The sequence below is a fragment of the Zootoca vivipara genome, chromosome 8, assembly GCF_963506605.1.
Source record: "Zootoca vivipara chromosome 8, rZooViv1.1, whole genome shotgun sequence".
Classification (NCBI taxonomy): domain Eukaryota; kingdom Metazoa; phylum Chordata; class Lepidosauria; order Squamata; family Lacertidae; genus Zootoca; species Zootoca vivipara.
Window position 1 is genome coordinate 33,967,324 of NC_083283.1, and position 12,690 is coordinate 33,980,013.

The 12,690-nt window shown below is 42.9% G+C and overlaps 1 protein-coding gene across 1 annotated transcript in view; it reads right to left on the reverse strand.

Moving 5' to 3' along the window:
• TRIM55 (tripartite motif containing 55) overlaps positions 1–12,528 on the reverse strand; it is a 39,653-nt gene extending 27,125 nt beyond the window's left edge. The window contains exons 1-4 of the mRNA XM_060277778.1: positions 12,270–12,528; positions 11,510–11,682; positions 7,531–7,696; positions 5,389–5,484 (exon numbers count right to left, since the gene is read on the reverse strand). Coding sequence (XP_060133761.1) covers positions 5,389–5,484; positions 7,531–7,696; positions 11,510–11,682; positions 12,270–12,437 — 603 coding nt within the window. The 5' untranslated portion in view covers positions 12,438–12,528. The remainder of the gene's footprint in view (positions 1–5,388; positions 5,485–7,530; positions 7,697–11,509; positions 11,683–12,269) is intronic.
• Positions 12,529–12,690: the final 162 nt, after the last annotated feature.

The window sequence follows — 12,690 nt, forward strand, 5'->3', positions numbered from 1 at the left end:
CAAGGCCTTCCCTTAATTTCCCCTCCCAACCAACTAATTTATTCTTCTTCCTGCCTATCCTCCTCCCCCAACCCCCACCCCAGCCCTGCCTTTAGAATCTTGGAAAACAGCAAATGATAACACCGCGACGACAAACCAGTGCTAATATAGCATAGAGATATCCATTTCTGCAAGCAATTTCCCGTGATATAATGCATTCTCTGTGTTATTTTCAGTAATGTATGCATTTATGTGCACACTTTCCACTAGTACTGTACTGTATATGCATTATTGTATACCTAACTTGGCTTGATGAGTGCACTGCAAAATTCAGAGAAATGTAAATTTTGAAGGATGGCTGTGCGTGGACTTGCTTCTTGTTTTGGAAAGTACAAAACAGGGAGGTTCACCTTTAAATGTGAACTGAATTGGATTGTTCCTCCACTCCTGTATCATGTGCCCCTGCCTTTCCTGTCCTAGATGGTGGGGACTGGATAACTTTCAGGAGGAATGCTGAATATGATGAGTCCTCCTGAACACTATATGGAGATCAACAGATTTCATATGTTTCCCATTGTGGGACAGATGGCAGCTTTGGGAAGGGTATTTTAAATGCAAAGAAAGTAGGGGAGGAAAGGATTTACCTCCTCTCCCAATGGTATGGTCCTGATCCCATTCAGGCCTCATGTGGCCTTCATTTTTTTTTAATGAAGCAAATTATGTTCTGAGATGTTCTGCATCACACCTCAATCTAAGATGGGTTTCTCTCCAAGCACCAATTGCCCATCATGTGTTTTTATTTGTCGGTTTGTTAACATTAGTGATGCAAATATTTTGCAAGAACTTCATGAAAGGCGCTTGTGCTTTCAAGACAAATTCACAGCATTATTTGTGGCCTAAGTCCTACTACTCCTGTCTAATGCCTCCTGTGGAAAGAGTTGCTGGGCTACAACCCAGAGAACTGTTCTCTATCTTTCACTTCCCTGAGACAGCTGCAGTTTCTCCTGTCCCTTTCTCCTGTGGTTTTATTTAATCATATTATATATACAAAAATACTATGCTCAAAGGACGAATCTTTCTGAATATCAGGTGCTGGGTACAACAATACAAGAGGTTGGTTGCCTTCAGTCCCTGTCTGTGCACGTCCAGGAACATTTTAAAAGAAATTATATTTATTATTCATTTGATTTGTTGTGAGCCATTCTGGGCACATAACAAATGGCAGAAAAATAAATGAATGAGAATGATGATGATATTGTGAGCCTACATGGAGGCAAGCTGAGGGCAGACTGGTGGGGCAGTGCCCCATAGGCGCTAATTGGCCAACCTCCACTGGGTTTGTCCATGAGAAAATGTAGTCCTACACACCCACAACCCTAGTATAGACAATACACAGTCTGTGTGGGACTTAAACCCCACCCCCCACTTATATCCAGTCCAGGAGAATGGCTCTTGACCAGGGATCCCCAAACTGTGGCCCTCCAGATGTTTTGGCCTACAACTCCCATGATCCCTAGCTAACAGAACCAGTGGTCAGGGATGATGGGAATTGTAGTCCAAAACATCTGCAGGGCCGAAGTTTGGGGATGCATGCTCTTGACTGTCAGCTTCCTCTACTCTAGTCTCATTGTTGGCCTCAGCAGGGAGGAGGATGGGGACAAAATTAGTTGGCTCTACTTGTTATTGGCTCTGGCTCACTGCCTTCCACACCATCAGCCCCAATGGGCACCAGCTGATGGTGGGGCCAGAGGCAAGACAAGTGGGTAACAAGTAACAAGTGTGCATCTTAGCCTTATATAGTATGCTACACAGAAAAGCAGAGGTTTACACACACACACACACACACACACACACACACACACACACACACACACACTTTTCTCTCCCTCCAGGCAAGCAAGAGGCATTATGACAATTAAAAAATGCATTCCAGTCCGACAAAGGCACTTGAGGATGGCATGGAGGGGTTTCCAGAGGGGGCATGGCCTTGCAGAAGGTCCTGAAGACCAGATAATAGGCTGGGGGGCACTTTTTGCACCTGGGCTGAGGTTCCCCATCCCTGGTCTACATGCTTCACACTCTTAACTATCAGTATCCATTCCTTGCATTCCTGCTATCTTTAGCCTTCTATACTTGTCACAAGTCAACTCCTTATAGCTAAAGATAGCAGGACTTGCTGGTCCAGGCTACTTTCACAGGCAGAAGTTCCATGGTCTAGAACAGAGTTTTCCAAACTTTTCATGTTGGTGACACACTTTTTAGACATGCATCATTTTGTGACACAGTAATTCAGTTTTGCTAGGAAACTGGAGCTCAAATAACCCCTTATAAGAGATACAGACACATATTGCACGACACACCTGTACACTGCAGCCGACACATGTTGCAACACACAGTTTGGAAAGCTCTGGTCTAGAACATGGTCAGCAGCATTGCTTTCTGAGGTTCATGATGGACTGATGGGGGCAGGGAAAGGAGCAACTTCAGTCTTCTCCCCTATCTTCTCACTACAAATTGCTCCCCCAAGTAACTTTAGGTGCTTTGCTCATAAGACAACAATCATCTGAAGGATAGCTGATTTAGAGGTGGGATTCCAAAGGAGAAAAAAGAAGTTAAAACACACCCTCCCTCTTTCCAATCTCCTGCTGGAGACTGCAGCCTGTACCATTTTTATATGGGGTGGGGAAGAAAATGAGGAGGGGAGGGCCTACATTTGATCTTAAGATTGTATCTTGAAAGAGAAATGCCTCTTCTTGTGTCTGAAAAATGTCATGAGAGGAGTGGCAGGTTTCAGGTGCCCTTTCTGACCTATTCGGAATAAGTATGCAGAGTCAGCGAACCACGTGGTGTTCCAATCATGCACTGACACTCTCTAATTGACCCTCATGGGAGTTAAGGATCCTGAAGTAAAATGGCGGCAAGCGGCAGGTCATTAACCAAGGTCATGTAGGTCTGGCAACAGCAGGAAAGTAACCCTTTAAGAAAGGCTTCATTCTGTAATGGGAAAGCATACGCACATTTTCATTATGTCGTTCAATTTCAAATTGGAAATTGGACTTGAGAATTTGCTTTTGTTTGCCTGTTAGTTTATTTTTAGCAAGCACTCAGCCATCTCTAGTAAACCTCTGCAGCCTTAGGAGCCCTGACAAACCCACTAGTGAATTGAAGCCTGTCTGCCCATTAGCCTCAACGGCACAGTCTCCTCAGGTGAAAGGCTGGAGACAGCTGGGTGGGTGGCAGGCCCAGGCCCCCGAGGAGTGTGCCACTTACCTCCTCCTGCACTTCTCATCTGTGACCACTGCCTGGACCTGGGAATAATGGGGCCGCTGCTGCTGCCACCTGCTCCTCTCTGGCCTCCTTTATTCTCCTCTGCATAGCTGCCAAGTTATCCCTTTTTAAAAGGGATTTTCCCTTATGCTGAATAGGCTTCCTCGCGAGAAAAGGGAAAACTTGGCAGCTATGCTCCTCTGTCACCCTCCATGTGCCAGGGCTTCCCTCAGCTGCCTCTGGTCACCTTAGGTGGCAGCAGGGAGACCTATTTTTTGTTTTGCCTCAAATGACAAAATGTATTAGGCTAGTCTTGAGCATAGCTGCCAGGTTTTCCCTTTTCTCGCGAGGAAGCCTATTCAGCATAAGGGAAAATCCCTTTAAAAAAGGGATAACTTGGCAGCTATGGTCTTGAGTGTGCTGATGATCGTTCCTTCAAACCTGGAGTCAGCCCTCATTGGGGCCACCCTTATACAGTAATTTCTCACAATGTCCCAAGCGGACACCACATTAGCAGCATTGTAGGAAATACAGTTAGTGGCTCCAAACCACCTGGGACTGAGTGCAAGGTTGCTGTTGCTCACCTCATACATGGAAGTTAAAACTACTTCCATGTAAATATTGTTACCACATGGGTGAGAATGGTGATGTAAGTCTTTCCTACCTGGTCAACACATTCTCTCCCAGTGGATGTCAACGGTTGACAGGAGGAGCTGACCCTGTAACTTATCTACTTGTAGAAAGCTATTAGTGACTATGAATTGGCTCTTTACCCTGGCCTTTCACACCTGAAATGTATATTCCCATGTCCCGCCCTATTCCTGTGCCTGTAATTTGCTTTAAGGGGTGCATGGGGTGTTAGGGAAGGGGTAGTAACTTTGGTGGTGGACACGTCATGTTTATTCTGGGTAGTTTGTCCACCGACGGTCCCCACCCTGCACTCAGCTCTCACCTGTGCCTCCTAAAAGCTGTCAGCAAGCAACAACAGCTACAGCATAGGGAATGGTCTCAGCTGGCTGGCTAAACCAATGAGTGTAGCCAATGGGTCTCAAATCCTTGGTGGGTTAGGAACTTCCCCGCCATGTGAGGACAGGCTCCAATGGATTGACTATACAAGACCCATAGTGGGTCCAACAGTTATGAAGGTGGTTTCTGCACGTGCTGTAGAGGGAACTGAGGGGCAGATGGGGCCCATCAACTTGGGAATGCAGCCCATCTAGGAGAAGGAAAACTCTGAACCTAAACCTCCACTGCCTTGCAGGATCTGTTTGGGAGAAGAAAAGACCGAGGTGTAAACCCTACACAAATCTGGAGTGGAGTCCCTAAGACAGTTGGATGACACCAGAAATTCCTGCAACCAAGCTGGTGCCAAACCTTTGCACTTTCCTTTGCACCACATCAAGGAAGCTGAGGGAGCGGACCTCCGTACACACGATTCAGACTTGCGCCCCAGGGAGGTCTCGTCAGTGCTGCTAATGCAATGGTTTGACTTCACCCCCGGAGGCGCATTCCATTGCCTCTTGAGACAGACAGGTGCCAACCATTTGTTTCAAACTGCTTTTAATACTGAATTTTAAATTGTTGCAACCTGCCCTGCAACCTTACGGTGGGCTAGAAATTTAACAAGTGAGTGGATTGAAAGTTTCAGTGCATTAGCTAGTGGCTGCACTTTTCATCCCCTTCACAGTGGGTGTGGCTCAGTGCACTTGCTTGAGTCATCTGGGTTTGTTTACTAAACATATCCATTGCCTACGCTGTAAGGTTGACAGACTCTTCTGTCATGGGACACCTTTGTTATTCCTGGCTTCTGCTGGTAGCATAATCTGGACGAAGCATTTACCATGTTGGCCCCAAGAGAGGACATGATACGTTTAAAAATGGTTAAGACTGTGCTCCTTATTGTATAGATTGTGCTAGTGTATAACATGCCATGCTTTTGAGCTCTGTGTAACTTGAAAACTGTGTGTTTTTCCAGTCACACCTCTTTGAGTAAATTAGATTAAAAGTCTCAAATGAGACATTTAAAACCGTACCATCATCGAAGTTGTTTGCTCTTACCACAGACTATAACAATGTAAGTATGCAATAATTAGAATTCTAAAGCAGAATTTAGTTTGGTAGAATCTAAACTGTGTTTCTTACCTCAACTGTCCTGCAGGTTTCTTCCAACTGAGTTACAATTCCTTGCACCCTGTCATTACTTCCCACTAAAACAGCAATGCCATCGCTGAGTTCAGACTATAATGTAAAAATAAACATAACTTAAAGAGAGCATAAAACTCTGTGGCCTTATTGCTTGCATTTTTAGAACGGCATCTGCCCCTCCCTCCCAAACAAAGAATTTTTTTGGGAAATGTACATACTTTAGTATAGGAACATACAATAAATTCTACTTTTGAAAACCCCAAAGAGATGGAAATACTCCAAAATATACTTTTGCAGTAGATGAGCTGACCTGCACTACAACTTATTTCATTAAAGGATCTTGTTCCTGTGGGAATAGGATTAAAATTTGATTGGCAGGATTTTATTTTATCCTTCTGAAATTATTTTTAGACTGGTTCTTGAAAGGTTATTCCAGCCTATCTGAATTGCTCAGTTTTGCAGGGATTTTTGCTTTGAATACAAAGTATTTGAACAACCGCCTAAATTTTGCAATTTGGGAGGAGACGCATATATAGGTTTTACGTTATCTCTAACATATAATCATCGATATGCATATTCACGGATTTCACAAATATCTTTGTTAAACATCATTTCTTTCTAATTATCTCAGAAAGGAGGAAGCCATGGACATCTTCCAGTGTATTCAACTGGATGCCCCCCCCCCCAAATGCATCTACTCAGCCATAGTGTTCACAAATAAATATAATTATGGGCTCCATTCAAATGCTGTACTTGTAAACTGGCTCTGTCTAGTGGCAGCCACACTAGGACTCTCAAGAAATTGAGCTGCATTTCTCCAGAGGATAGTCCAAATAAACAGCTGTTTAGTGAATGCCGGGTTAAAAATAAAGAGATATTGTACAGATGGCAGCAAAGGATTCCAGGAGCATAGCCCAGCCTTTCTGTTCCATACTCAAGAAATTACTTGCAAAACAAAACATTTCCTTATTAATTGAAAAGTACGCATGAATATACTGATTTGTAAAAAGTAGTATGTTCTCTTTCTCGCCTCTAGGATAATGGGTCTTTGGTCAAATATGATGCTTATTTGGTCACTATATTTTAAAGAAAACTACAAACTGGTAAGGTTTGAGAGGCGAACAACAATGAAAATCATAAAGCTAATAATCGGGGCTGGTGTTAGCACACAGCTATGTCAGGCTGCTGCTAGGGTAGTAAGACACTACCATTTAAAATTGTCACTTTCCACAGTGGGAATCAGGAATCGATCAGTTAAATTTCCTCCAATGCACCATTGTTGGAAATTAAAATGACAGTTTCATGGGAAAACTGCTACCTGCCACGACCATGAATAAAAGCCTATGTCACCAAGAAAACCCATTGAGGTAGAAGGGGGCTCACTAAAGAACATTTTGCCGGGGAACCCCTAAAGCCTAGAGCTAGGTCTGAAAACAAGTAGTTTCATTTGGCAGAACAAATGAGAAAAAGAAAGAAGGCATGTTTATTTCATACATTATGTGAAAGTGTATGAAATAAACATGTGCATGCACACGAAAGCTCATACCTATGACAAACTTAGTAAGGTGCTACTGGAATGAATTTTATTTTTATTTTTTTCCGACCACGTCAGACCAACATGGCTACCTACCTGTAACTCATACATTATGACAGCTATGGGGGGAACGCTGAGAAATTCTTCCACATAGCCGCATGGCCATGGTGTATGAAAGCTGCCCAAGTCACCATTTGGACTGGTCAGTGCCTCACATTCCTGGTTGTGTTATCAATTTGCATTGGTAAGGAAGGTTTCCATGTCACAGGCTAATCAACATGTTAGTTGTAATGTATGTACCAGCATTAACAGAAGGCTGGGTAGATTTAGAAAAGTCAAAAAGACCCTGTCAGGCCACAGGACCTCAACAAGACAAGCTTGGTAGGGCCCTTCCATTTTGAGTTTCACATCACACATAATCAATAGTACACACTTCTGACTGGGTTTTTCAACTGGGACAATCAAACTGCAATCCCGCTACATTGGTGGAGGACCTCACCAGGGAGAGAATTTTATTTTGGTTCTTTGTTTTCAAAAACCATTAGAATTCTACTGATAAAAATGCATTTAAGAGGAAGCCTTTTTAAAATAATAATAAAAATTACCTTCTGTCTTTGGTAAACATTCATGAGGGGAGCAACCTCACAATCTTTATGAGCACCAAAAACTTTGCACATTGAGCATGTCGGCACTTCACAATTCAGGCAATAAATATTAATTTTCTCATCTTCATGTTCTTCACACATTGGCTGTTCAGTTTTTCTTTCAGGCCTGTGAATGCAGTACAGCAAGAAGAAGAAGAAAACCAAACCCCAATCAGCACCACTTTTAAAAAAATTAAATGATTGAATAAAATAGGCAAAATGCCAGCTCATCTAGCCTGATACTGTCTACTCGGACTTATGTTAGCTCTCCCTGCTACCTCATCCTTTTAAGTCAAGTACTGAATCTGGGACTTTTTATCTGCAAGTAATACACTTTACTACAAACTATTGTCTTTCCCCAACAGAAGAATATGACACAAAAGAGTGACACGGGGAACAGAGAAGGGAAATCTGAAAACAGGCTGGGTTCACACTTCCATTTACCGTGCACTTACTGTGTTTCCATTGCTGGGTTTGTAAACCATGTTTACACAACATTATTCAAAATTCATATCCAAGATTCCCGAACTTTCTTGGAGTCATTCCTCATTCATATCTAGCCAGGGTGTGAACATCAGCGTAATGCTGGTGGTCAACAAAAGAGGTTTAAAGACTCTCTCAAGGCAAATCTGAAAAAATGTAGTATTAACACTGACAATTGGGAAACACTGGCCTGTGAGCGCTCCAATTGGAGAACAGCCTTTACCAAAGGTCATGGACTTTGAAGACACTCGAACTCAGGACGAAAGGGAGAAATGAGCTCAGAGGAAGGCATGCTTGGCAAACCCTCACCATGAGCAACTCTTGCCTCAAACCCATGTCCCCACTGTGGAAGGACCTGTGGAGCCAGAATTGGCCCATGGGCACACCACTAAGACCATGTTCATGGAAGACAATCTTACTCGGCTACGAGTGACTGCCAAAGAAGAAGAGGAATACCTTTGCCCAGGGCAGAAACATCCCCAACCCAACCAATGCCCCTTGGTGTTGCACTAATCAGAGATCCAGTATGTATAATCCTCTCCACAATATGCCCATTTTTACTCTATATTGGTCTTCAACCCATGTACACAATAATAGGTTCCTCTTAGACTGCACTGATCCTGCACTCAGGGAGAGAAGTTCCCATGTTCTGGTTTCTAGCACTTAAAGGTGAAACGGAACTGGAGGAAATGAATGAGACCTGCACAGTAATAATGGCTCCATATATGTACTGTAATCAAATTAGGTATGAAAAATTTAAGGGGGCAATTTAAGAGTTCTGCACGTAAACTTGATAGCTGTTCTAAATTACCAAGCAAAATAGCAGGGTGTGTTGCAAGAGGGAGGGGGAGATGCAGAAATGGCAGAGGGAGCCGATAGGTACTTAACCCTTTCCATGGCTTCTCTGTTCAAAATTGACTTCCAAGCCAAACATCAGTGTTGAACAGTATTGAACTCATGGACTCTCTTAGATTATAATAGCCCAGCTGTCAAGCTGGAGAAGGACCCAGGAACATCCAAACAAAGGGCGAAAAGAAAGACAAAGTTCCTTCCTGCACTTTTAATAGTAATAGTTGTGTAGAAGATGGAAATTTCCTTCTCTACACAACTATTAAAGGTTCAAGAGTGAGACCTGTTCTCTCTCTCTCTCTCTCTCTCTCTCTCTCTCTCTCTCTCTCTCTCTCTCTCTCTCTCTCTCTCTCTCTCTCTCGTCTTGCCATCCTAGAAGGAACAGGCTCCATTATATGAAATAACATAGCTCTTCAGTTTCTGGCATACAGCCTTTTCCCAAGGGAAGACTTTTGCACAATAATATCTGGGAACCTATTCAGATTTCAATTACAGTGCTACAGAGCCAGAGAAGCATCACTGAAGAGATGCTCTGTAGTCTTCAAAACAGCATCCTTTCTTCTGCAACGCTCCATGAAGGGGCAGCCAGAAAATATTCGCGTCGTTAAAGCTATAGTCCTGTGCAGTTAGCAGGGACTAGCTTACTTCCAAGTAGACATGTATAAAATTGTGCTGCTAGGTTTGGTTTTGGCATAATATGCACACAAAATGGATAACATGTCAATGAAAGAAATTATGAAAACAGAGAGAGAGAGAGAGAGAGAGAGAGAGAGAGAGAGAGAGAGAGAGAGAGAGAGAGAGAGAGGATTTGGCAAGGCCAGCATCTAGAGCAGGCATCCCCAAACTGCGGCCCTCCAGATTTTTGGACTACAATTCCCATCATCCCTGACCACTGGTCCTGTTAGCTAGGGATCATGGGAGTTGTAGGCCAAAACATCTGGAGGGCCGCAGTTTGGGGATGCCTGATCTAGAGCTTAGAGAGAGATGCTGTGCAAGCAGGTGGACAAGTGCTTTAAGTGATTCGAATGTCTCCTTGCAGTAAAAATCATCAACAGAAAACTGTTGGTTTCAGTGCATGTATGGGAAGTGATTTGATGCCAGATTTTGGTCTTTCTACATATGCTGAAAAAAACCTCTTCGAACAGGCCTTCCCAGGTTAGTGTTAGTATGGCTGTGTGGGAAGCAATGAGATCACATGGATCTTGTTTTATATTAGTTTTGATGATAATGATATTACATTGCTTTCATATGATGTGTTTTTCTTTTCTATTTCTCTACTCAGCTTTGCTCTTTGAAGGTTGAATTGTCTTTTTTTAAGCTAAACAAACAAACAAACAAACAAACCATTTCCTCCAGCTATGGGTGCATTTATGCATGCCACTATGATGACTACCATACTTGATTGCCCAAGTCCTTTCAGAGCTCCTGTAGACTGACTCAGAGAGGAGCTGTTAAGCTCTTCTCCCCTGCATCTAAGGTGGCCTGGTGAAAAAAAGGGCAGAGCTTCCGCACTTTCAGTGGCTGCATAAGTAGAAGAGCAAAATCAGCAAGTATACCTTGTCAAACAAGTGGCACTTGTTCAAATGCCTTCTGAGTAAAGGTGCATTTCACCTCTTTTCCACCTGGAGAGGAGAAGAAGCTGAGCTGCTCTCTGGGCCAGTCTACAGAAGGACTCTGGCAACTAAGTAGTCATGTGGAAAAACACACATAACCAGGGAAAATATTTAAGGATTTTATTCAGCAATTCATTGCAGTAGATTTTGATGTTTTATTTTTAAAAGTGCTGGAATGTTGTAACATATGGTGGATATATGGAAGAAACTGAAACAGACGCAGGAATTTGGTGGGATTCGCAAGGGTGAGCCATAGCATGCGCCATCGTTGGGTTCTGTGGCTGCAGACCCACAGACTTTCTTGAGTGTGTACATGAGCAAAGACTGCTGACATGATGAATTAATTATAGGCTCATTTCTCAGATGCAAGGAGTAAACCCCTTTGTACATATTGGTTTATGACAAGAAATCCCATTAAGCAACAGATTGGAGCTGCCAGCATTATATAATAAGAATAGAAGCTTGTGTGGAATCCAATACTGGATGAAGCTCCCAATCAAAGGGTAAAGTGAGCAAACCTTTCTTCTTATACAAAGCAAATCCTAACCAGTATCAACAGCTGAGCAACCACCAGAGGTGTGGGGGCCTCACAACCTTTAGCCGATGCTGATGGTGCTCATTGTGAGTGCTTTCCCCCCCTAAACTCACCATGAAGTTGTTACAGTAAGTGCCACACTTTTTAACAACAACAAAAGAAGTCCCAGTACATCATACTATTGAGTACTCCCTGAAAAAGAGCACTGCTCATTGCTATTGCTTTCTCTTTCTATAGCTAGCTGGAGATAAAAGCTCCAGGTTGACTTGAGGAATTAAAATAAGAATGGGGTAGGGGGAAGGAGCTTCTAACAGGGAATGGCAGCAATAGCTCAGTTGTATGATAGAAGTGTCTATTTGGGGCTTGGGGAATCCAATCCACGTGTTTCTGTGGCAAACACAACCAAGTCAGGAACCTGCATCTATAGGCAATCCTTCAAGGACAAAAATCGGTCCATTACCTGGTAGATTCCTGCTTGTAAATATCAATTATATTTTCCACCAACAGGTTCCTTTGAAGACCATACACTCCATGCCTGTCCAGAACTACTTCATGTCTACACGACGGACAGCGGAATCGACCTCCTGATGCCACAGTGGTGCCTCCCCTGGTTGGCAGGTAAGGGTTCGAGGCCTGTTCTTGCCAAGCAATAAACAAAGTTGTAAAGCCAAGCATGCATTATTTCACAGTTATTTCTGACAACTGCTCTCACTTCCACATCACAAGGTCCATCTCACACTATCTGCTTAAGATATGATCTAATACCTGGATGCAGCCACCCTGATGACTTCAGGGGACCTGGATCAAGTCATCAAAGCCAAACTACCAGGAAAAATACTGCCCAAAAAGTACACAGAAAGAGAAATAGCTGCAAATATAATGTTGCTCAAGCCTGGAAGCTAATAATATAATGACAACTTATGCTAGAGAGAAATTTGCCATTTTTAGAGGTGTTGTGGAACAACAGGAATGGGTATGTGTGTTAATATCCCTAAATACTTGAAATAACATTTCAGCCTATATAAATAAAAGGGACATTTACAAATGTAACAGATTCAAAATCACACATAAAATAAATAACAAAGAACTCAGGTGCCTAATTAATTCTCTCATTTTTTGCTTTTAAAGAGAATCTTATTTATTAAATGATACCACCCCCCTTTGTAACATGAAAGTATCATAAACATTCATTGGAATTTTAAAAAGTTTAATAGATCTACCTGGAAGATATCGTTGGCACATTTTCTGCAGAGGTTGTGCTGACAGGGGAGGATAACCACTGGCTTAGTAAACATCTCTAAACATATGGGACAAATAAGCTGCTTCTCCAAGTTATCCATAGTTTGCTGCTCTTTGGAAAAAGACTTGTAATGAAGAGAGGTGCTCATCTCCTAGCGATTCCAAGGAGCATAGGCTCAGAGTTAGGGTGCTGCTGAGCGGTTTCCGGGTTAGGTCCCTTAAAAGAATTCCAAAGCTTGTGAGATCAAATGTCCTTTGAGGATCTTTCCCTGGAGGACATTGTTTTAACTGAGTGAAGAGAGCTGGGTCTATTTTAGAAGCAGAACGTCATTGGTTGCCATACTCACTTTCTCCATATATGCATCTGACACAAGGACAGATTTAGACAGGTGACGGCTCACA